Source organism: Protopterus annectens, chromosome 10.part0 (assembly GCF_019279795.1).
Source record: "Protopterus annectens isolate FY-2018-M chromosome 10.part0, PAN1.0, whole genome shotgun sequence".
In the NCBI taxonomy this organism is placed as follows: Eukaryota; Metazoa; Chordata; order Ceratodontiformes; family Protopteridae; genus Protopterus; species Protopterus annectens.
Genome location: NC_056744.1, coordinates 406,235,645 through 406,257,201, shown reverse-complemented (window position 1 = coordinate 406,257,201; position 21,557 = coordinate 406,235,645). Strand labels below are relative to the sequence as shown.

The 21,557-nt window shown below is 43.9% G+C and overlaps 1 protein-coding gene across 1 annotated transcript in view; it reads left to right on the top strand.

Annotated features, from left to right (window-relative positions):
- TPR (translocated promoter region, nuclear basket protein) overlaps window positions 1–21,557 on the top strand; it is a gene marked incomplete in the record, with an annotated part of 1,837,142 nt that overhangs the window by 1,503,943 nt on the left and 311,642 nt on the right. Inside the window, 1 exon segment of the mRNA XM_044085316.1 lies at window positions 499–567. Coding sequence (XP_043941251.1) covers window positions 499–567 — 69 coding nt within the window.

The following is a 21,557-nucleotide window of genomic DNA, read 5'->3' as shown; positions in this document are numbered from 1 at the left end:
TGAGTTTTTGAATATTATCTCTTGAGAGGGTACTAGTTTTGATTTTTTTTTTTGTTGACTGTGTACCCTAGGCATGTTAGAAGTCTTTTCACAAATGCCAGATGTTTTGTTTGTTATGCAGCTCCTAGTAGCTGTTTGAGCTGGAAAATGTTTTAACCCTCATTTTGTCTTAATATGTAATACCAGAATGCAAACAGTTCCAGGAAGTGTTACTGACTAGTAACGCAGAACTTGCATGATGATATGCTCCAACATATTTAAAACAGACATTTTGTAATCCTTGTACTGTAGGCAAGTTGGTCCAAGCAGAAGTCAGACAAGGGTCTAATTTCATTATACATGTGTGTTTAAATTGGGTGCTTTTGTTGTGGCAACTGTTGAGAATGCTTGTGTGTTGTAGATGGTGTATTTTTATCAGATAAAGTACTTAATGGTTCTACTAATAAAAGCATTCTTTATCTATACAAAGAACTGGTGACTGTTATTTCTCTTGTTTAGCGAGTTCACATGAGCCGTAGGCAGTCTGTGGGACGAGGCCTTCAGTTAACGCCTGGTATAGGAGGCACAGTAAGTAAAACCTTGTTTCATTTGTTATGTTTCATTTAACACTATAGTAGGAAGTTGTGTATACTAGTGAAGCTTTCTTTGTAATGTTGAAGCTTTCATATTTCTGTAAAGGTTTTCAGCAGAATGTCATGTAGGTCTTTTATTACAGAGCTGCTGCCACAGTCATGTAAAATAATCGTGAGTAAAGTAACAGTAACACTGCCTAAATAATTTTTATTATGGCAAGAACCAGTAGACAATGTTTCAGATTGTCTTTCAGCTCTGGATCATCAGAGCTTTCCCCCTAATTAGATGGAGATCTTCAGCTGTGCATCAGATTTACCTTTGACGAAATTCGCTGTCCTCTAGTATGCAGGAGGAGCACCTGGAAAAGGAAGCTAGACACCCCCTTCCTACCCCATTTTGTTTCCAGTTACCTACAGAAGTAAACTCAGACACACATTAATTTGGTGAGGTTTCTGCTTTATTTTCATTTTTTTTTTTTATTTTCTTACTCATTATAGTTAATAGTTTTGTACATCAGTTTCAGTGAAACTCTGTCATTTCTGAAATCTAATTACCTACTTTGAAGGTTTCATTTTTCAAGAAATTTGGAGCTTTGTTTGGGAGTGATCCCAGACCCAAAAATGTGTCTGGGGCAAAGCAAATATTGTTATAATTTTAATAACAAAAAAGACAGTAGCTAAGAAGTGAAAAACTAGGGACTCCCCTCCCCTCACAGAAGTTTGAAATGTTGTGAGTGTAGTGAATGGTTTGCAGATACCTGGAAAACACTTGGCATAGCTTGATTTTACTGGACAGGAATGAGGCAGGGGAGAGCCCTGGTGTTTGATTTATACCAGCTCAGAAAAGGAGGGAGGTGGACATGAAATAAGGCTAGGATACCAATATAATTGAAATTTTAATAAGTAGACAGTAGGAGGATACGATGTTCTTCGTGTTTCACTGTTGCAGTCATTACACTTGGGTTATCTGCTTGCAGGTAGCCCTCAGTCGGCCTGATTAACAAAGTCTTGGGTCCTGCATTGGTTGCTGTCCCTTCTTCCAGGCCGTCAGGGGTATAAAACATGCAGCCGGCACCATTACATCAGTCTTTCTTGCCGTGCGATGCCCGAAGCAGTTCACAAGTGCTGGTCGGCAGACTCCTGAAATTTTCGTTTTCGAGTTTCAGAACCAAAGTCTTCAACTAAAGCTAAGTACCCTGTTGGGGAAACTTTTTCTTGCTCCTTACCGATGTCAGTAAAAGTTAATAATTGCATTACTTGTGGAAAGCAAATACTTCATAAAGATTTTCATTCATTCTGTATTCCTTGCCTAGGCCCTGACCGCGGTGTACCTTGCTGTCGGTTTTCTGCTTTATTTAATCAGCGCACTATCCGTAGTCGGGTTCTCTGTTTAATTATCCAGAAATGTCGTCTGTTAGCCATCCGACTACTGAGATTCCGAAAAAACTCAGACAGAGACAGGTTGCCGAGGTCCAAAACTGCCGACTACGCTTCTCCTAAGCCAGTCACCAGTTCGCCGGTACTCAGTGAGGTGCTTTCGCAGCCCCTGATACCCACTACTTCTGATTCGCAGACCTCTACTGAGACCCACTCAGAGTCTGGTATGCCATGAGATGCTTCAACTATGGAACCCGCAGATGTCTCTACCTTGGATGGGTCCGGAGCTGCTGTGCAGGCTTCTGCTTCTGAGGGTGTATTCAGGCCTACGGACTTGCATATTAAACCGACGCTTCCTTCTTCCCTTAGGCCTAAATCTCGAACCATGCCTAAGAAAACTGCGCCCAGGCCACATGCTCAGGCCTCTGTGCAAAAAAAAAAACAAATGATAAGAATGGCTGAAGATGTAACAACTCTAATCAGGGGTAGCCAACCCCCCCCCCCTCTTCTAAGAGGCCTAGGACTGAAGTTGTTTAGGAATCTTCTGACCAGGATTCTGTTTTTTTCTGATTATCTGGATTTGCCCTTATCTACGTATGAGGATTCTGATGCAGAGGACTCTATCCCCTCTGCTTCCCCTCCAGAGTATTTTTCTTTTGGTGAAACCTTACATACTCTAAAGGAGCATTTCCACTGGGAAAGGCAGGATTTTTCTGATTCAAAAAAAGAGGCTCAGGGATTTTTTACTCCTGCCTCAGCATAGGCCTTTAGCTATCCCTCCTGTACTAGACATTGTTGATGCTTTTTAGGAATCTAGTTTGGCCCCTGATTCCTTGCCTCCTGCTCCCAGAAATCTTGACTGAGATAGTACAGGGTCCCTGAGTCATACAAGTTCCTTTTTAAAAATCCTATTGCGGATCCAGAGACTATTTCTCAGGGGCCCAAAGGCATTAAGGCTTCTAATGCTAAAAATCCTACCCCTTCTGATACAGACTCAAGTGTGCTGGATAGATGGGGTAAGAAAGTTTACACTTCTGCAACCTTGGCCATTAGGGCTTTAAACTGCCAGTTTCATATGTTAAAGTATCAGCAACATGTTATTGGATTGCTTAAACAGAAAATGATGTTGATTCCTGATTGTGTGGGAAATAAAGAATTACAGGATTTAATGCATTCTGCTGAACAGGTTGGAAAATATACTTTGCAATGTGGTTTTGATTCATTAGGGGCCTCTTGCAGGGCTGCTGTTACTGGGTCTGTGCTCAGAAGGCATGCTTGGCTTAAGGAGCAATCTTTACCTGATCATGTTAAAGCTAAATTGTTGGATGCTCCCTTAAATCAGGACCGCCTGTTTGGCAACAAGGCTGAGGAAGTTCTAAAAAAGAAGGAAGATGAAGCTTAATCTATGCAAACTGTTTAAGATTTCTTACAAGTTCAGCCTCCTAGATTTAGTAGGCACTGGCCTTCTAAAAATTGGTCCTTTCCAGCCCCTTCCAGGTCTTCTCAAGCCAAACCCAGACACAGCAGGAACCCCAAGTTTCAGTCCCAGGGGACACACAGGACTAAGCAGTGGGGGGACTCCACTTCCAAATCTGGGAGTAATAAGACTCCCCCCTATGGTAAACTGTCTCAATGACTTCCTTTTAAAATTTCCAAGCACTTGTCAACTGACTGCCCCTTTGGAGGGAAAGATTGCTCTTCATGCAGAGAACTGGGAGCTCATTACCCAGGACAAATGTGTTTTAAATAGTGTCCCAGGGATACAGATTTCACTTCCACATGTTGCCAACACCAAACGGATGTCCGGACCTACCTCCAAACCAGTGGGCAGAGGCCCCAAAACAAGTACTTTCTCTCTTAAGCATGGGGGCTATTCATTTGGGTACCAGAAGAGGAAAAGGGATGAGGTTTCTACTTGAGACTTTTCCTGGTACCCAGAAAAGACGATTCATGGCGTCTTATCTTGGACCTATCTGCTAAACACCTTTTTTGAGATTCCAAAATTCAAAATGCTGACTCTTCACCAGTTACTTCCTATGCTAGACAAAGATGCCTGGTTGGAAACACTAGATTTAAAAGAAGCATACATGCATGTCCCAATTGGAGAATCTTGCAGAAGATACCTTCGCTTCAAAGCAGGCTACACTATCAGATGTTCCTCATGTTTCACTGTTGCAGTCATTACATTTGGGTAATCCTGCTGGTTGGTTGCCCTCAGCCAGCCTGAATTCCAAAGTCTTGGGTCCTGCGTCGGCTGCTGTTGCCCCTTCCCTGAAGTCAGGTCGTCAGAGGTATAAAAGAAGCAGCCAACACCATTTTCTTCAGTCTTTCCTGCCGCGCGGTACCCGAAGCAGAAGCAGTTTGCAAGTGCTGACCGGCTCCAGAGATTTTTGTGTTTGAGTTTCAGTTCCGAAGTCTTCAATAAAGCTAAGTACCCCATTGGGGAAACTTTTTTCTTGCTCCAGACCAATGTCAGAAAAAGTTAATAATTGCATTTCTTGTGGAAAAGCAAATACCTCATAAGGACTTTCATTCTTACTGTATTCCTTGCCTAGGCCCTGATCACAACGTTTATGGTTGTCAGTTTTGTGCTAGATTTAACCAACGCACTATTAAGCGTCAGTATGATTTTGCTTTAAACTTTTTTGGACGCCTGTTTAATTATCCTGAAATGTCGTCGAACAGCCATCTGACTACCGGAGTTCACAATAAACGCAAAGAAAAGGATAGAGATAAACAACCGAGGCCCAAAACCGACGACAAAGCTTCTCCTAAGCCAGTTGCCGGTTCTCAGGGAGGCGCTTTCGCAGTCACTGACACCCGCTACTTTAGAGTCACAGGCCGCTACCGACTCCCACGTGGAGTCGGCTATGCCGCTTGGATACTCAAGGTTTTGGAGCCTCGGACACTAATCCCTCAGATGGGTCCGGAGCCGCTGAGCAGGCACCGGCTTCTGAGGGTGTATTCAGACCTTAACATCTTTACATTAAAACGACTTCAAAGGCAAAATCTAAAGCACCTTCTAAAGCAAGAAAGCAAGCTCAAGAGACACGTGGACAGGCCTCTATGCCCAAAAAACAGATGCTCAAAATGGCCGAAGACTTGATTACCTTGATCAGGGGTTCCCATCCCCCTCCTGATAAGAGGCCTAGGCAAGAGACTGACTATGAATCTTCAGATCAGGTTTCTATTTCTTCTGATTCCTCTTCTGATCAGGAATACCCCCCCATGAGGATTCTGATGCTGAAGAATCTATATCTTCGACGTCCCCCTCCTGAGGACTATTCTTTTGGGGAAACCTTGCATACCATGAGGGAGCATTTCCACTGGCAGAGCCAAGATTTTTCAGAATCTAAAAAGAGGCTCAAGGATTTCCTTTTATACTACCTCAGCACAGGCCTCTAGCCATTCCACCTGTGTTAGACATTGTAGATGTGTTTTTTTGGAGTCTAGTCTGACCCCTGACTCCTTACCCCCCAGCTCCTGTTAAGCCTGACAGATATTACCGGGTTCCTGACTCTCACAAATTTCTTTTTAAAAATCCTGCTGCTGACCCATAAACTCCAAAGGGAGTTAAGGCTTCCACTGCAAAAAACCCAGCCCCCTCTGACAGAGATTCAAGAGCACTGGATAGATGGAGAAAAAAGGTTTACACATCTGCAACTTTGGCTATAAGGGCCTTAAACTGTCAGTTTCATATGCTCAAATATCAGCAACATGTCATGGGATTGCTTAAACAGAAAATGTTGTTAAACTCTGAATGTGCAGAAATCAAAGAAATGCAGAATTTATTGCATGCAGCTGAAAAAGTTGGAAAGCATACTTTGCAATGTGGGTTTGATTCTTTGGAGGCCTCCTGCAGGGCCGCAGTTATGGGTTCTGTAATTAGGAGGCATGCTTGGTTAAAGGAACAAAATCTACCTGATCATGTTAAAGTTAAATTACTAGATGCACCTTTACAGCATGATACTTTGGTGTTAAGGCAGAAGATGTGTTAAATTAAATGGAGGACAAAGCTAAATCTATGCAAACTGTTAAAGATTTTTTACAAGTACAGCCACCTAGGTTTAGTAGACACTGGCCTACAAAAAAATTGGTCCTTTCCTGTGTCAGGCAGACCTCAAAGGGGCAGATCCAGAAGCCCTAGGGGTAGATCCCAGGTGCAAGGTTCATACAGGTCAAAGCAATGGGGTGCTTCTACCTCCAAAATTGGAGAAGACAAATCACAAACATACAGGAAACCGTCGCATTGACTTCCCCCTGCCTGCACCAGGCACTTATCTACTGGCAGCACCCTTGGGGGGGAAATTAGCACTTTTTTCTCAAAATTGGCACATTATAACCCAGGACAAGTGGGTTCTAAATATAGTGTCAAAAGGCTACAAGTTCCATTTCCATACTCTGCCAAAGGCAAACGGCTGGCCAGATCTTCCAAAAAATTAATGGGCAGAGGCACAAAAACAAGTCTCATTCTTCATGGACATGGGGCCATTCAACAAGTACCAGAGCAAGAGCAGGGACAAGAATTTTACTCAAGTCTGTTCTTGGTACCCAGAAAGGACAAGGCCTGGAGGCCAATACTAGACCTATATATTCTGAACACATTCCTGGATATTCCAAAATTCAAAATGTTATCTTTGCAGCAGCTTCTGCCCATGCTGGGCAAGAATGCTTGGCTTGTGACTTTAGAGCTAAAAGAGGCATACCTGCATGTTCCAGTCAGACAATCATGTAGAAGATACCTCAGATTCAAGGCTGGTTCAATGCATTACCAATTCTCTGCACTGCCCTTTGGCATATCTATTGCGCCCAGGGTCTTTACAAAGTGGCTGGCCCCAGTAATTGCATTCTGCAGACAAAGAAGAATACAAATTTATCCTTACTTGGACGACTGTCTCATTCAAGCAGAGAACAATGACATTCTTCTTCAACATCTGGCATTTGTGAAAGACTTCTAACATGCCTAGGGTACACAGTCAACAAAAAGAAATCAAAACTAGTACCCTCTCAAGAGATAATATTCCTGGGTGCAAGCTTAAATACAACTGCCCAGATGGCTTATCTCACGCCAGACAAAGGCAACTGACTACCTTTTTCAAAATGTTGGCAACAAAGGCCCAGATATCTGCAAGAAAAATTCTGCAGGCTTTGGGCTTCATGGCATCCTACTAATTCTATATGCAAGACTGCATATGAGGAAACTACAATGGTACCTAAAAAGTGTTTGGACTCAACATTGCCACAGCCTGGAAACCATCATTATACTCATTCCCTGCCTGCAACAGTAGTTTTGATGGTGGGCAAAGGCTTGTCACCAGAACAAGGGACAGCCATTCACATTACCCCCAGTCAGGCAGACACTAACAATGGATGCATCAGATTATGCCTGGGGGGCCCACATGGCAGGAAGAGGCATTCAGGGGAACATGGTCCTCAAACCAAATGCATCTACATATCAATCAAAAAGAGATGCTAGCTGTTCAAAATGCCCTGACAGCCTTCAAGGACCTACTTCATCCAGGACAACTACTGATAAAGACAGACAACACCACGGTTATGTGGTATATAAACAAGCAGGGGGGGCACACATTCTTACCCCTTTTGCAGACCAGCCATGACCTTGTGGGACACAGCTTTGACTTACCAAATACATCTGCAGGCACAATTCCTGCCAGGAAAGGAAAATACTCTGGCAGACTAACTAAGCAGAAACCTCATGGATCCCCACGAGTGGAAGCTGGATCCGCAAGTCTTCAGTATGACAAGAAAATGGGGATGCCTGGACATAGACCTTTTTGCTTCCCCTCACAATTGCCATCTAAAAAGAGTCTGCACAAGGACTTATCACAGACAAGCATGGAAAGTGGACGCCCTGTCTTTCAGCTGGGAAAACATATCAGTATATGCCTTTCCCCCACTTCCTCTCCTCCCCAAGGTACTGCTAAAGGTCAGACAGGAGAAGCCAAAGATGATACTTATTGCCCCAGACTGGCCACGCCAGTACTGGTATCCAGTCCTAAGGAACTTGTCATTATACCCAGCTTGGACTTTACCTCAACTACCTCATCTACTGACCCAGCAAAACAATCAGATCCTGCACAGCCAACTCAGGACATTAAACTTGGCAGCATGGCGGAAAAAGTAGTCACAGACAACACCACTCAGTAATGCTGTGATGGATGTCATTCTGGAATCCAGAAGGCCTAGTACTAGAAAGTGTTATGCTGGAAAATGGAAGAGATTCTGTGCTTGGAACCAGGCGCAAGGAACTGAAACAGCTGTCCCAAACATTCCTCAGATTTTGCAATATTTAACTGAGATGCTGGACAAAGGGCTATCGTTTTCATCAATTAAAATTCATGCCTCTGCCATTTTGGCTCATTATAATACAGAGCCACCACTTTTTTTCATCCTTTATTAAAGCAGTAACTCAGAGGGGCCAAAATTTAAGGCCTCCACAGAGATTACCAATACCTGCATGGGACCTCAACTATGTCTTGGAAAAGCTCACCCAGTCTCCTATTGAGCCAGCTGCTACTGCTGATATAAAGTTTTTATCTTGGAAAACAGCTCTGCTCCTAGCAATTACTTCAGCAATAAGAGTTTCAGAGCTACAGGCGCTCATGGCTGTGGAGCCTTTTATCATTTTTCATTCAGACAGCTTCTCCCTGAGAACAAATCCAACATTTATGCCTAAAGTGATGTCCAGTGTGGCTCTAAACCAAACTATTCATCTGCCAACTTTTTACCCAAAACCGCAGAACAAGGGGGAGAGAATTCTGCATTCTTTGGATGTACACAGACAGCTTAGATTCTGCTTGGACAGAACCAAAATTTTCAGAAAGAGCAATTACTAGTGGCATATGCTGCATGATTACAAGGAAAGGCTATCTCAAAGCAGACTATTTCTAAGTGGTTAGACCACTGCATTCATTTCTGCTACTTGCACCATGGCAAGCCAGTGCCCAAGGGCATTAGGTCACATTCCACCAGAGCTGCAGCCACTTCAGCAGCCTTTCTAAGGGGAGCACCAACCAGGGACATTTTAGAGGTGGCTACTTGGAGTTCAGTGCACACCTTTAGAAAGCATTATCATCTGCCACTCTACTCTAAGTACAGGACAGGCTTTGCCCCTGCAGTTCTGCAGGGTCTCGTAGCTGCTCCTACTGCTGTCTAGCTCCAGCCTCCCAACCATAGCTTTGGGACGCTACCCAAATGTAATGACTGCAGCAGTGAAACTCGAAGAACATAGTACAGTTGTGTACACTTACCATAAATGTAGCTGTTCGAGTGTATTCACTGTTGCAGTCCAAGTTACCCACCCGCCTTCCCCCTTTTTTCTTTGCGTATTATCTTTCCTTCACTGATTAATACAACCTATGTGGTGCATTTGCTTATAGATGAAGGTAAAATTTATATTGGTGCATTTCAACATAGATATATATATATATATATATATTGGCTACCCTTTTTGGGGGCACCTGACATCTGGGCCAAGAAAAACTGAAGAAAATGGCATCTGCTGCTTCTTTTATACCCCTGGCGTCAGGGAAGGGGTGACAGCGGCCGACACAGGACCCAAGACTTTGGAATTCAGGCCGGCTGAGGGCAACCTGCCAGCAGGATTACCCAAATGTAATGACTGCAACAGTGAATACACTCAACATGTACATTTATGGTAAGTGTACAAAACTGTACTTTCTCTGCATTGCCCTTTGGCTTATCTACTGCGCCCAGGGTATTCACAAAGTGCCTAGCTCCAGTTCTTGCATTTTGCAGGCAAAGAAATATTCAAATACACCCATACCTGGATGGTTGCCTAATTCAGGCAGAAAGCCAGGACATACTTTTGAATCATCTGGCATTTGTACAAATGGTTCAAACCTGTCTGGTGTACACCATAAACGAAAAGAAATATCACCTGGTACCCTGTCAACAAATTATATTCCTGGGAGCAAGCTTGAATACAACTTTCCAGATGGCTTTACCTGACTCCAGAGAAACAAATTCATTTGACAGCCTACTTCAAACAAGTGGCCACAAAACCCTGCTATCTGCAAGACAAATACTGCAAGCCTTTGGGGTTCATGGCCTCCTGCTTTCTTCTAATTCTATATGCTAGACTGTATATGAGGAAACTGCAGTGGTATCTAAAATGCCTATGGTGTCGACATTCCCAGGATCTAGAAGCAATGATTCCTATTATACCTTGCCTACGCCTAGAGTTCCTTTGGTGGGCAAAGGCCTGCCACCAAAACAATGGACTACCTTTCACATTACCCCCTGCCGCCCAACCCTAACAGATGCATCCGACTATGCATGGGGGGCTCACCTGGCAGGGAAGTGCATTCAGGGCAGATGGAACCCAAGTCAAATGCACCTGCATGTCAATCAAAAAGAAATGTTAGCTGTACAGAATGCTCTGACAGCCTTCAAGAACCACATTCTTCCAGGGCAACTCATGATAAAGACTGACAACACCACTGTTATGTGGTACATAAACAAGCAGTGGGGTACACATTCTTACCCCCTCTGCAGACTAGCCATGGCATTGTGGAACACGACCTTGAGCTACCAAGTGCACCTACAAGCTCATTTCCTGCCAGGAAAATTAAGTGCACTGGAACCAAGGATTTTCAACATGTTGACAAGCAAATGGGGGAGCCCAGATATAGACCTATTTGCCTCTCCCCAGAACTACCAGTTGCACAAATTTTGCACAAGCACTCCCCACAAACAAGCCTGGAAAGCGGATGCTTTGTCCTTCAGCTGGAAAACCTATCAGTCTATGCCTTCCCCCCTCTGCTGCTGCTCTCCAAAGTACTACTAAAAATCAAACAGGACACACCAAGGATGATTTTGATTCCTCAGACTGGCCACACCAACACTGATACCCCCACCTGCGCAGTGTGTCAAAGTTATCCCCATGGCACCTGCCTCAGACGCCTTTCCTGTTGTCCCAGCAGGAGAACCAGATTCTGCACCCTCAGCTTCTAACACTGAACCTTGCAGCCTGGCTAATTACCTAATCTCTCCTTTACCATCCCTCAGTAAACCTGTGATGGATATCATTTTAGAGGCAAGGAGGCCTAGCACTAGAAAATCTTATACTGAAAAATGGAAAAGATTCTGTACCTAGAACCAATCTCAAGGGATGAGCACAGCAGCACCCAGTTTACCTCAGATTTTACAATACTTAACTGAGATGCTTCACAAGGGCCTGTCTTTTTCCTCTATTAAAATCCACGCCTCGGCCATTTCAGCTCATTATAACACACAACCTCCCCTCTTCTCGTCCACTGTTCAAGCAGTTCCTCAGATGGGCTAAAAATATGAGACCACCCAGGAGAGCTCCAACCCCTGCCTGGGACCTTAACTTTGTTTTGGAGAAACTCACTCTACCTCCTTTCGAGCCATCTGCTACTGCAGACTTAATTTCTTTCTTGGAAAACAGCTTTCCTTTTAGCAGTCAATTCAGCTAGAAGGGTATCTAAATTACAGGCCCTTATGGCAGTGGAGCCTTTCATTATCTTTCATGCGGACAGGGTGTCCCTCAGAACCAATCCATCCTTCATGCCCAAGCACCTATTCAGGCATGTCTAAAGGTCAGCTCAAGGTGTTTTCTCCTGTCTACCTGATGAATCTGGGCATCTTGGGACAATGCAGCAATTGCCTCATGTACACAGACAACCCTCTCCTCCTACCACCCAACACTACGACCTGTGAGAGATGCACTCAGCCAAACTGGAAGCAAAGCTCTGTGTACCAAAGACTGGCCTAGACAGTCAAGAGGAGAAGGTAAACAGTTGCACCACACCAAACTCATCACATAGTCCCTCAAAACCTACACCACCAAAACACGCACACAGAACCACAAAACACGCACCTACATTCGCGGAGACACTCCATACTAATCTGCCCAAACAACAAAGACCTCCAAAGCAGAAATGCAAGCAACTCCCCCCCCCCCCCAACACAACCCATATGACATATAGCCCACATACTCAGTGTGCCACTCAACTACAGCCCATAAGGCATAACGTACCCAACACTCTAGTCATAGGTGACTCTATAGTCAGACACATTGATGTTCCACTCACCAGGCTAAACAAGGAAAAAGTTACTGTCAGCTGCCTGTCAGGTGCCAGGATCCGCCACTTAACGCACGCACTCAGGTCACTCCACAACAAGTACAAATATGACTCTGTCATTGCCCATGTTGGTGTGAATAACCCGAGACGTACCTCCCTGGACTACATGAAAAGAGATATGGAGGAGCTCTCTGATCTTGTAGCCCAGGCCGGTATGACCCTAGCCCTGAGTAGCATCCTGCCATCACCCAGAATGACACCACAGTACAAGGACAAAATGATTGACTGTAACAATTGGCTAAGCTTCTGGTGTCATTCTAAGGGAATCCAGTGTCTGTCTGCCTGGTATGACATGATTGACAGACCACGCTGCTTTGCCAGAGATGGCCTGCACCTGTCTCCCTTGGGATTCTGGATACTGGCAAAGGCTCTTGCTGCCCCTGTAGTGCCTTTTTTAGGCAAGGTTCAAATGACAAATTCACCACCGTAACAGGTACAAGCAAGCAAAATCTGAGGGTAATGCTACTCAGTGCTAGAAGTCTAAACCTCAAAATGCACTCACTAGAAGCACTCCTTAAAATGGAGAACATTGACATCTGTGCAGTGACAGAGAACCTGATTCAAAGCTCCAGAGAGAACCCCTGCATTACCAGGCTATAATTTATACCACACCTTTCGACCACCAAACCCGGACCGAAACTCTAAAGGTGGAGGGTGTCCATATTCATAAAGAATATCCACACCTCCAAACTAGTTGCTCAGCATAATGCATCCGAGATTATCCAAGTTCAACTAACTCTGGGCAAAACCGCAATCCAGATTGTAGCTTGCTACAGACCCTCCACCATGCCCCAGGATTCCCACTCCTCTTTTCTTGATACACTGGAAAATGTTAAGGTACAAGTGATTTCAACTACCCTACCATTAACTGAGAAAACTACTAGTGTACCAACTCTTTTGCTCAACGTTTTCTGGAAATCATCAATTCCAACGCTTTGGATCAACTTATCCACACCCCCACCAGAGGCAGCAATATCCTAGACCTGGTCATCACCAACATGGGTAACCGGTGTTCCACACCAGAGGTCAGCTCCTCGGTCAGATCCGACCACAAGCTAATCACCCTAGACATCCACATCCCGCTCCTGCCCCCCATTAGGAAAACAACCATAAAAAATTTCTCCAAAGCCAACTTCACGCTTTTTAAGACAGAAGTGGCAAACTTCATGACACCCATGCAGATGGACAGTAGAGGTACAACTGCTGAATCCTACACAGATGCATTTTATAAGCACTTACAAGAGTGCATGGATCGTGCTATCCCTAACAGAACCAATATGCTATCCTCCAAAAAAATGGAAGCCAATGTGGTGGTCTTCTGCCATAAACAAACTCTACAACAGAAGAACGAAACTGTTGCAAAAGAGTAAAATCCCACGATTGGAGTAACTCCCTGGTCAGCCTCAGTAAGAAGCTGAGATCCCTCATAAAATCCTCCAAAGCTAGTTATGAAAACAAAATTGCCAGTGATTCTAAAGACAACCACAAAGCATTCTATAGCTATGTCAGAAATCTCAATGGCATCACTGAGATCTGCTCTGAGTTACAGCACAATGACACTAAATATACAGAACCAACTGATATTGCCAGCATCCTTGCAGATAGGTTCAGTGCTAACTTTACTTTGCTCTCACCCCCTAAAGGGCCCATCTTTATACCAGAAGAATGCAAAGTTCCTGTAATCACGGCTGCACAGGTAAAAACTTCACACTCCAAAGCCAAGAACACAGCATCCATGGGACCTGACAACATCCCAGGCTGCCTTCTACATGAACTACAGAATGAACTGGCACCCCACCTAAGTACCATGTTCAATCATAGCCTCACCTCAGGCTTTGTGCCCATTGAATGGTGCACTGCGACAGTTATCCCACTCCACAAAGGGGGGGGGGGCCACAACAGACCCCGGGAACTACCGCCCCATTAGCCTGACGAGCCTCGTCTGCAAGGCCATGGAACGTATCATCATGGAACTCATAAACAAAGACATTGGAGATCTCCAAACCCTGGACCCCACACAGTTTGGGTTTGTAAAAGGCAGATCATGTCTTCTAAACCTGGTAGACTTCTTTGAGGTAGTCACCAAAGCCATAGATGAGGGTAAGGTGGATCACACGGCCTATCTAGATCTCGCCAAGGCTTTCAACAGCATCCCCCACTCTGGAATTATAGATAAACTCACTAAACTAGGTATAAATCCCTATGTCACAAGATGGGTTGCCAACTGGCTTACTGAAAGAACCCACACTGTGAAAGTAGCGGACTCCAAATCAGACTTCAGACCAGTGACAAGTGGAGTACCACAGGGTTCAGTCCTGGGTCCTCTCCTGTTTGGTATCTGCTTCTCTGAAGTATAGGCTAACACAGAAGGTCTTTGGCTAACTAAATTCGCAGATGACTGCAAACTAGGAGCCATAATTGAAACTCCTAACGATGTGGACATCTTACAAAACGGCCTCACTGAGACAGATGTCTGGTGTCAAAGACATGGTCTCAAGCTCAATGCCAAAAAGTGCATTGTCATCCCCTTTGGTAAAAATTCTGTACCCATGAACTACCACATGGGCGGTAGTCTACTTAACACTGAAAGTGTGATAAGAGACCTTGGGACACAGGTGAACAGTAGTCTCTCCTTTGATAATCACATCGTCAAACTGGTCAGGAAATCCTTCTACGTGGCACACCTCATCACAAAAGGTTTTTCATCCAGAAAAAAGGTCATTGTTCCCCTCTACTCATCACTCATTAGACACTTTATAGAGTACAACGCCCCTTTTGGTATGTACCTCACAAGACATCTACAACAACTGGAAAGGCCGCAAAAATACCTCACAAAGAGGATTATAGGCCTCAAATAGGTGCCCTACGCAGACAGTCTCAAAAAACGCCAGCTTTACTCCATTGCATATCGCCTACTCAGAGGCGATCTCTGCCTAACATACAAAGCTATGTCAACCCCAGAGCTGTTGGACATGCTCCACTTAAAGAAATCCCAATCCCTCCGAGCTACACGCTCTAGGGACCTAAATCTTGTCACCACAATAAACAGAACATGCTGGAGGGATAGATTCCTGTCCCAGAGTCTTCCCATACTCTGGAACAGACTACCTATCTATATCAAACAGAGCTTCTCATTAGCACTCTTCAAGAAAAATCTTGATGATTGGAAGGATAATAGGAAATTCACCCCAGGCAACACTTCTGTGGTTCTGCTTGACAGGGGCACAGGAAAAGAATTTTCTTAGGTGGCGAAAGCCAGGGTACATTTTTGGCTAGGCTTGTATAGGCCCTAGGGCCAATAGCCTAGTACCTACCTGTGAACCTATGGTATCCAGTTTGGCTCTTAATCAGTCCATTCATTTGCCAACCTTCTTTCCCAAGTCACAGAACAAAGGGGATCGGATACTGCATTCCTTTGATGTGCACAGACAACTTAGATTCTACTTGGACAGGACTAAACATCAAAGGAAATCTGAACAACTGCTGGTGGTATTTGCTGCAGGGGCAGAGGGGAAGGCTATTTCAAAGCAAACCTTTTCTAAATGGATAGGCCATTGCATTCATTTCTGCTATAAGCACTATGGAAAACCTATCCCCAGGGGATCAGACCTCACTCCACCACGGCTTGATCTACCTCTTCAGCCTTTCTCAGAGGTGTCCCTACCAGGGACATCCTAGAAGCTGCTACCTGGAGGTCAGTACATAACTTTCACCAAGCATTATCATTTGCCAATTAATTCTAAATCCAGAGCTTGCTTTGCCACTGCGGTCTCGCAGGGCCTTGTAGCTAGTCCTAATGCTATTTAAATTCCTCCTCCCAACCATAGCTTTGGGAATCTACCCAAATGTAATGATTGCAACAGTGAAACACAAAGAACATAGTACAGTTGTGTACACTTACCATAAATGTAGATAGAGTGTATTCACTGTTGCAGTCCTGGTTACCCTTCCTCCAGCCCCCTAACTTCTTTTGGTTATACAAAAATACACTGAAACACAGCACAAGCAGTTGATGGTGCGAATAATCTTCTTTAATTCATTCAAAGATTATTCGCACCATCAACTGCTTGTGCTGTGTTTCAGTGTATTTTTGCATCTTCTTTCTATGTATTGAGTTTTTCTTTTGGTTATACTTCTACTTTCTTTTACTATTTTTAAAAGCTTTTTGGTGCATTTGCTTTATTGTTGGAGGTGTATCATTGTACTTTTATATTTAATTGCTTCCCATTAGGGGGGCATCTGACATCTGGGGCAAGAAAAAATGATGTAATGGCATCGGCTGCATGTGTTATACCCCCTGATGACCTGATGTCAATGAAGAAGGGACAGCAACCGACGCAGGATCCAAGACTTTGTTAATCAGGCCGACTGAGGGCTACCTGCAAGCAGATAACCCAAATGTAATGACTGCAACAGTGAATACACTCTAACATCTACATTTATGGTAAGTGTACACAACTGTACTTTTGGCAGATGCTATAAAGTTTAGCCCAATAAAATGTGTTTGATTCCAACATAACTTATTCTTTGTCATATGTATTCTGTACAGTCAAGTAATGTTAATATCTTACTTTGAACATTTTAGTTTTAATATGCATTGGTCTGCTAAATGCTCATGAATGTAATAAATGGGTACATTTCGAGATGGTTTCTATACCTTGTTTCATAATGGCAGTAAGTTTGTTTAAATGAAAAAATAAATTTACAGCTTTCAGAATGACCCACAGTCTCTGCCTTTTCTGTAAATTTAGCCAGAAACTGTTTCATTTGGTCCATACGTATTGCTTTGGAAAATCATTTGAAAACTGAATGTCAGGATTTACAAGACTTTAGCAGTATGGTAAAATAGGCTAAGGTGTCTTTGGCTTTTCTATCAGAAACATGATCTTTTTCACTTTCTAGAAAGATTGCCTCTCTTGAGACACTTTGCCAAAAGTGAGAGAGTCATTCTTTCTCCTTAGAAAGCACTCCATGAAAGATGAAATCATGTTGGCCCAGCAATAGATATGAAATCTGAAATCCGCAGCTGTAAGTTTTCCAGCCCCTCATGTAACTTAATCTTTACTAGGGTTGTAATGAGTTTCTGAACACAGTGTTGTGGACACATCAGCAGTACCGTTGAACTGCCGGTAACCATCCTGTTTTTTTTTTTTTAAGACAACGATCCCCTGGCCATTAATGGGTAGTTGGCACACTTTTCCCCTGGCATCTTTCACCACTGGCACCTCTGTAAGTATGGTGGCTCTTTGGTTTCTCTGAAGAATTTGGAATGGGACTAGGTCCTTTCTGAGGCATCCTTATTCATTTCTTCTACAAGATCTTGGTCAGCTTTTAACCAACATGCGTCTGGTTGTAATAAAGTCCTCCTATATTTCACAGCTTATAATCAAAGGGATGGTCTAGATCTAGGGATGTTTTTGTCCCACTTTACACAGACTTCATTAGGACAGCCATTGGCTTGTATCTGTGCAGACGTATGCAACAAATAGGATGCTGAGAGAGAGAGAGACTTTACTAAGAGGATACAAGTCCTAAACATGTTTTGCGTGGACCTGCTCAGAGCTCTGTCACTATACTTGATATCTTACAGGACTGCTAAGAGGTTACCTGTGTCTGGCATACAAGGCATCCTCTGACCCATTATTGATGGATTTTGTGCACATTAGCAAGTCAAATGACATCAGAAATACTCAGTCTTGGGATCTAAACCTCTTCTGCAACATCAGCAGAACATTTTGGAGGGAAAGGTATATTTTGCAGACGATAATGCTGCTGTGGAAAAGACCCTTCGTCCACATAAAACAAAGTTCAGCCCTGTCCATTTTCAAGCACAAGTTAGATCTGTGGATGGGAAACTGAACATGTGCCCCAGGACTGCCCCCTGTACTATTAATGGACAGATGCAGCTCCTGAATGTATTATCTCATGCATGGATTCCCTCAAATTATCTATGGCACAATCATAGTTGTTCAGATTAGGGTTAATACGCAATTATCAGCAGTGGGATTGTTAAGGCCAGTCTGTAACCAAATGGGATAGGATTATTTTGAGCATAGAAAGGAAAACTCAGTAGACTTAAAATGGCTTGCAAGTACAGCTAGCCTAGTACTTGCCTGTGAACCTGTAAGATAACTAGAGGTAGATGTCAGTGGTACTTGGTGACCCAAGTTACTCAGGGGCATCCCAGTCCCTTGATTGTATCCTCCAGGAACTCATTTCTGTCATTGGTAAAGTTTTTGGAGGTTAGCAGAACTTTGGATTTGAAAAGTTGGCTGTCTTGTCAATATTTGTCTTTGTAGAGTGAGAGAAATGACTTGATCATTCTCTAGGGTATATCATGGGGACCCTTGCCCCATTGTTGATATCCGTCACATTTTCAAATTAAAGATTTCTGGGAACAAGACACAACTGCAAATACTAGTGTCCACCAGATGTTGAACGAAGTATGCACTCACTTCCTGTACAGCCGATTATTCAACACCTCATCTGATAAAATATTGATTCACCATTGTAAACAAGCATGCACAATAGATGACTGAATACTGTGACCTTCTGTAAGAGAGTTTTTTTCTGCTCTCCATCATATAAAATCTGAGATTGTCCACTGGGAATGTTTTAGGCTGCCTTCCCAGCCGCGGCTTGTAAGGGTCTGTATTATGTTGTCAAAAGGGCTGTTCATTGAATGCCCTTTCATCAGCATGTAAACATCGAAGTACCAAAACTCTGAATGGCCACGTCAGCAAATTTTTTCTTGAGGAAAAAAAAATCACTTGGCTATCGTCGGGAATTTGCCCTTTCCTCCACTGTAGTGCAATCTCTGAGTTGGTATATTTAGTTAGGGGGATGTTGGGGGGGGGCAAAACCTCCCACTTTGTGGGGCCTGACAGTTTGTTTTGTTCATTGGCCAAGCTGTTTTTTCCGTTGTTCCCCTGTTGACATCAAGGCTCAACTTTTAGATACACCTCTGGATAACAAAAGTCTTTTTGGGATGACTGCTGCTAACTTCAAGTTCCTCCAGGATAAGGATAAGGCTTTGCAGGAACTAAAGCATATTTTTTTTTCCCCTATTCTCAAGCTTCAGAGGAATTATCCTTCCAAGTGCCTTTGTTCGCAGACAGAATTGACCCCCCCCCCCAAGGGTATGAAGGGTTCTAGGCATATTACTTCTAAGTCTACTCAGACTTCTCCTACCCAGAAGCCCTAGTTTCAGGATGAGTCTGGTTTTATTTGAGGTTTGGACATCCCTTCCCCTCAGCCAAGGTCTTTTGTCTCCAGCATTGCTATGCCCTGATGTTCTTCGTGTTTCACTGTTGCAGTCATCAGATTTGTGGTTATCTGCTTGCAGTAGCCCTCAGTCGGCCTGATTATCAAAGTCTTGGGTCCTGCGTCGGTTGCTGTCTTATCTTCCGTGACGCCAGGTAGTCAGGAGTATAAAGCATGCAGCCGACGCCATTACATCAGTCTTTCTTGCCGTGCGGTGCCCGAAGCAGTTCACAAGTGCCGGTCAGCCGTCTCCTGAAATTTTCGTTTTCGAGTTTCAGAACTGAAGTCTTCAACTAAAGCCAAGTACCCCGTTGAGGAACTTTTTCTTGCTCTAAACTGATATCAGTAAAAGTCGATGATTGTATTTCTTGTGGAAAGCAAATACCTCATAAAGATTTTCATTCGTACTGTATTCCTTGCCCTAGGCCCTAACCATGACGTACCTCGCTGTCGGTTTTGTACCTTATTTAAACCATGACCTATTCGTCGTCTGTATATTTTCTCTTCTAAATATTTTGGTACTTTCTTCAATTATCCAGATACGTCTTTGGTAAGCCACCCGACTACCAACATTTCGAAAAAACGCAAAGATAAAGACAGAGACAGGCTGCCTAGGTCCAAAGCTGCCGACAACGCTTCTCCTAAGCTAGTCGCCAGTTCGCCGGTGCTCAGTGAGGCGCTTTCACAGCCCCTGATACCAGCTACTTCAGATTTGCAGGGTTCTACTGAGACCTGTTCGGAGTCTGGTATGCCACGAGATGCTTCACCTGTGGAACCTGCGGATGTCTTTATCTTGGATGGGTCCGGAGCCACTGTGCAGGCACCGGCTTCTGAGGGTTTATTCAGGCCTATTGACATGCATATTAAACCAACACCATCTTCTTCTTCAAGTCCTAAACCTCGAACCATGCCAGGGAAACCGACACCCAGACTGCATGGTCAGGCCTGTATGCCTAAAAACAAATGATAAGAATGGCTGAAGACATTATTACTTTAATCAGGGGAAGCCAACCCCCCAAGAGACCTAGGACCAAATTTGCATATGATACTTCTGACCAGGATTCTGAAATTTCTGTCGTCTCTGATGACCAGGATTTACCCTTATCCACCTATGAGGATTCTGATGCAGAGGACTCTATTCCCTCTGCTTCTCCCCCAGAGGATTTTTCTTTTGGTGAAACCTTGCATACTCTCAGGGAGCATTTTCACTGGGAAAGCCAGTATTACTTTGATTCTAAAAAGAGGCTTAGAGATTTCTTACTCCTGCCTCAACGCATGCTTTTAGCTATCCCTACTGTGCTGGACATTGTTGATGCCTTTTCAGAATCTAGCTTGGCCCCTGACCCTTTACCTCCTATTCCCAGAAAGCCTGACAGATATTACAGGGTTCCTGATTCTCAAAAGTTCCTTTTTAAAAATCCTACTGCGGATCCTGAAACCATTTCACAGGGACCCAAGGGCATTAAGGCTACTACTGCCAAAAATCCTACCCCCTCTGTTAGAGATTCCAGGGCCCTGGATAGATGGGGTTTGCTCCCACTTCCAAATCAGGGAGTAGCAAGACTCCCCCCTCTGGTAAGCTGTCTCAATGACTTAACTTTAAGACTTCCAACCACTTCTCAACTGACTGCTCCTTTAGGAGGAAAGATTGCTCTGCAAGCAAAAACTGGGAACTCATTACCCAGGACAAATGGGTTTTAAATATAGTTTCCCAAGGATACAGATTTCACTTCCACACATTACCAACCCCAAACGGTTGGCCAGATCCTACCCCCAGATCAGTTGGCAGAGGATCAAAAGCAAGTACTGTCTCTCTTAGGATTAAAGGCTATTCAGACTGTACCAGAAGAGGAAAAGGGACAAGGTTTCTACTCAAGACTTTTCCTGGTACCCAGAAAAGACAACTCATGGCATCCTATCCTGGACCTTTCTATCCTAAACAACCTTCTTGGTGATTCCAAAATTCAAGATGCTAACTCTTCACCAGTTGCCTCCCATGATAGGCAAAGATGCCTGATTGGCAACACTGGATTTAAAGGAAGCCTACTTGCACATCCCAGTCGGGGAATCTTGCAGAAGATACCTACGCTTCAAAGCAGGCTGCATGCACTATCAGTTCTCTGCACTGCCCTTTGGCTTATCTACTGCGCCCAGGGTATTCACAAAGTGCCTATCTCCAGTCATTGCATTTTAC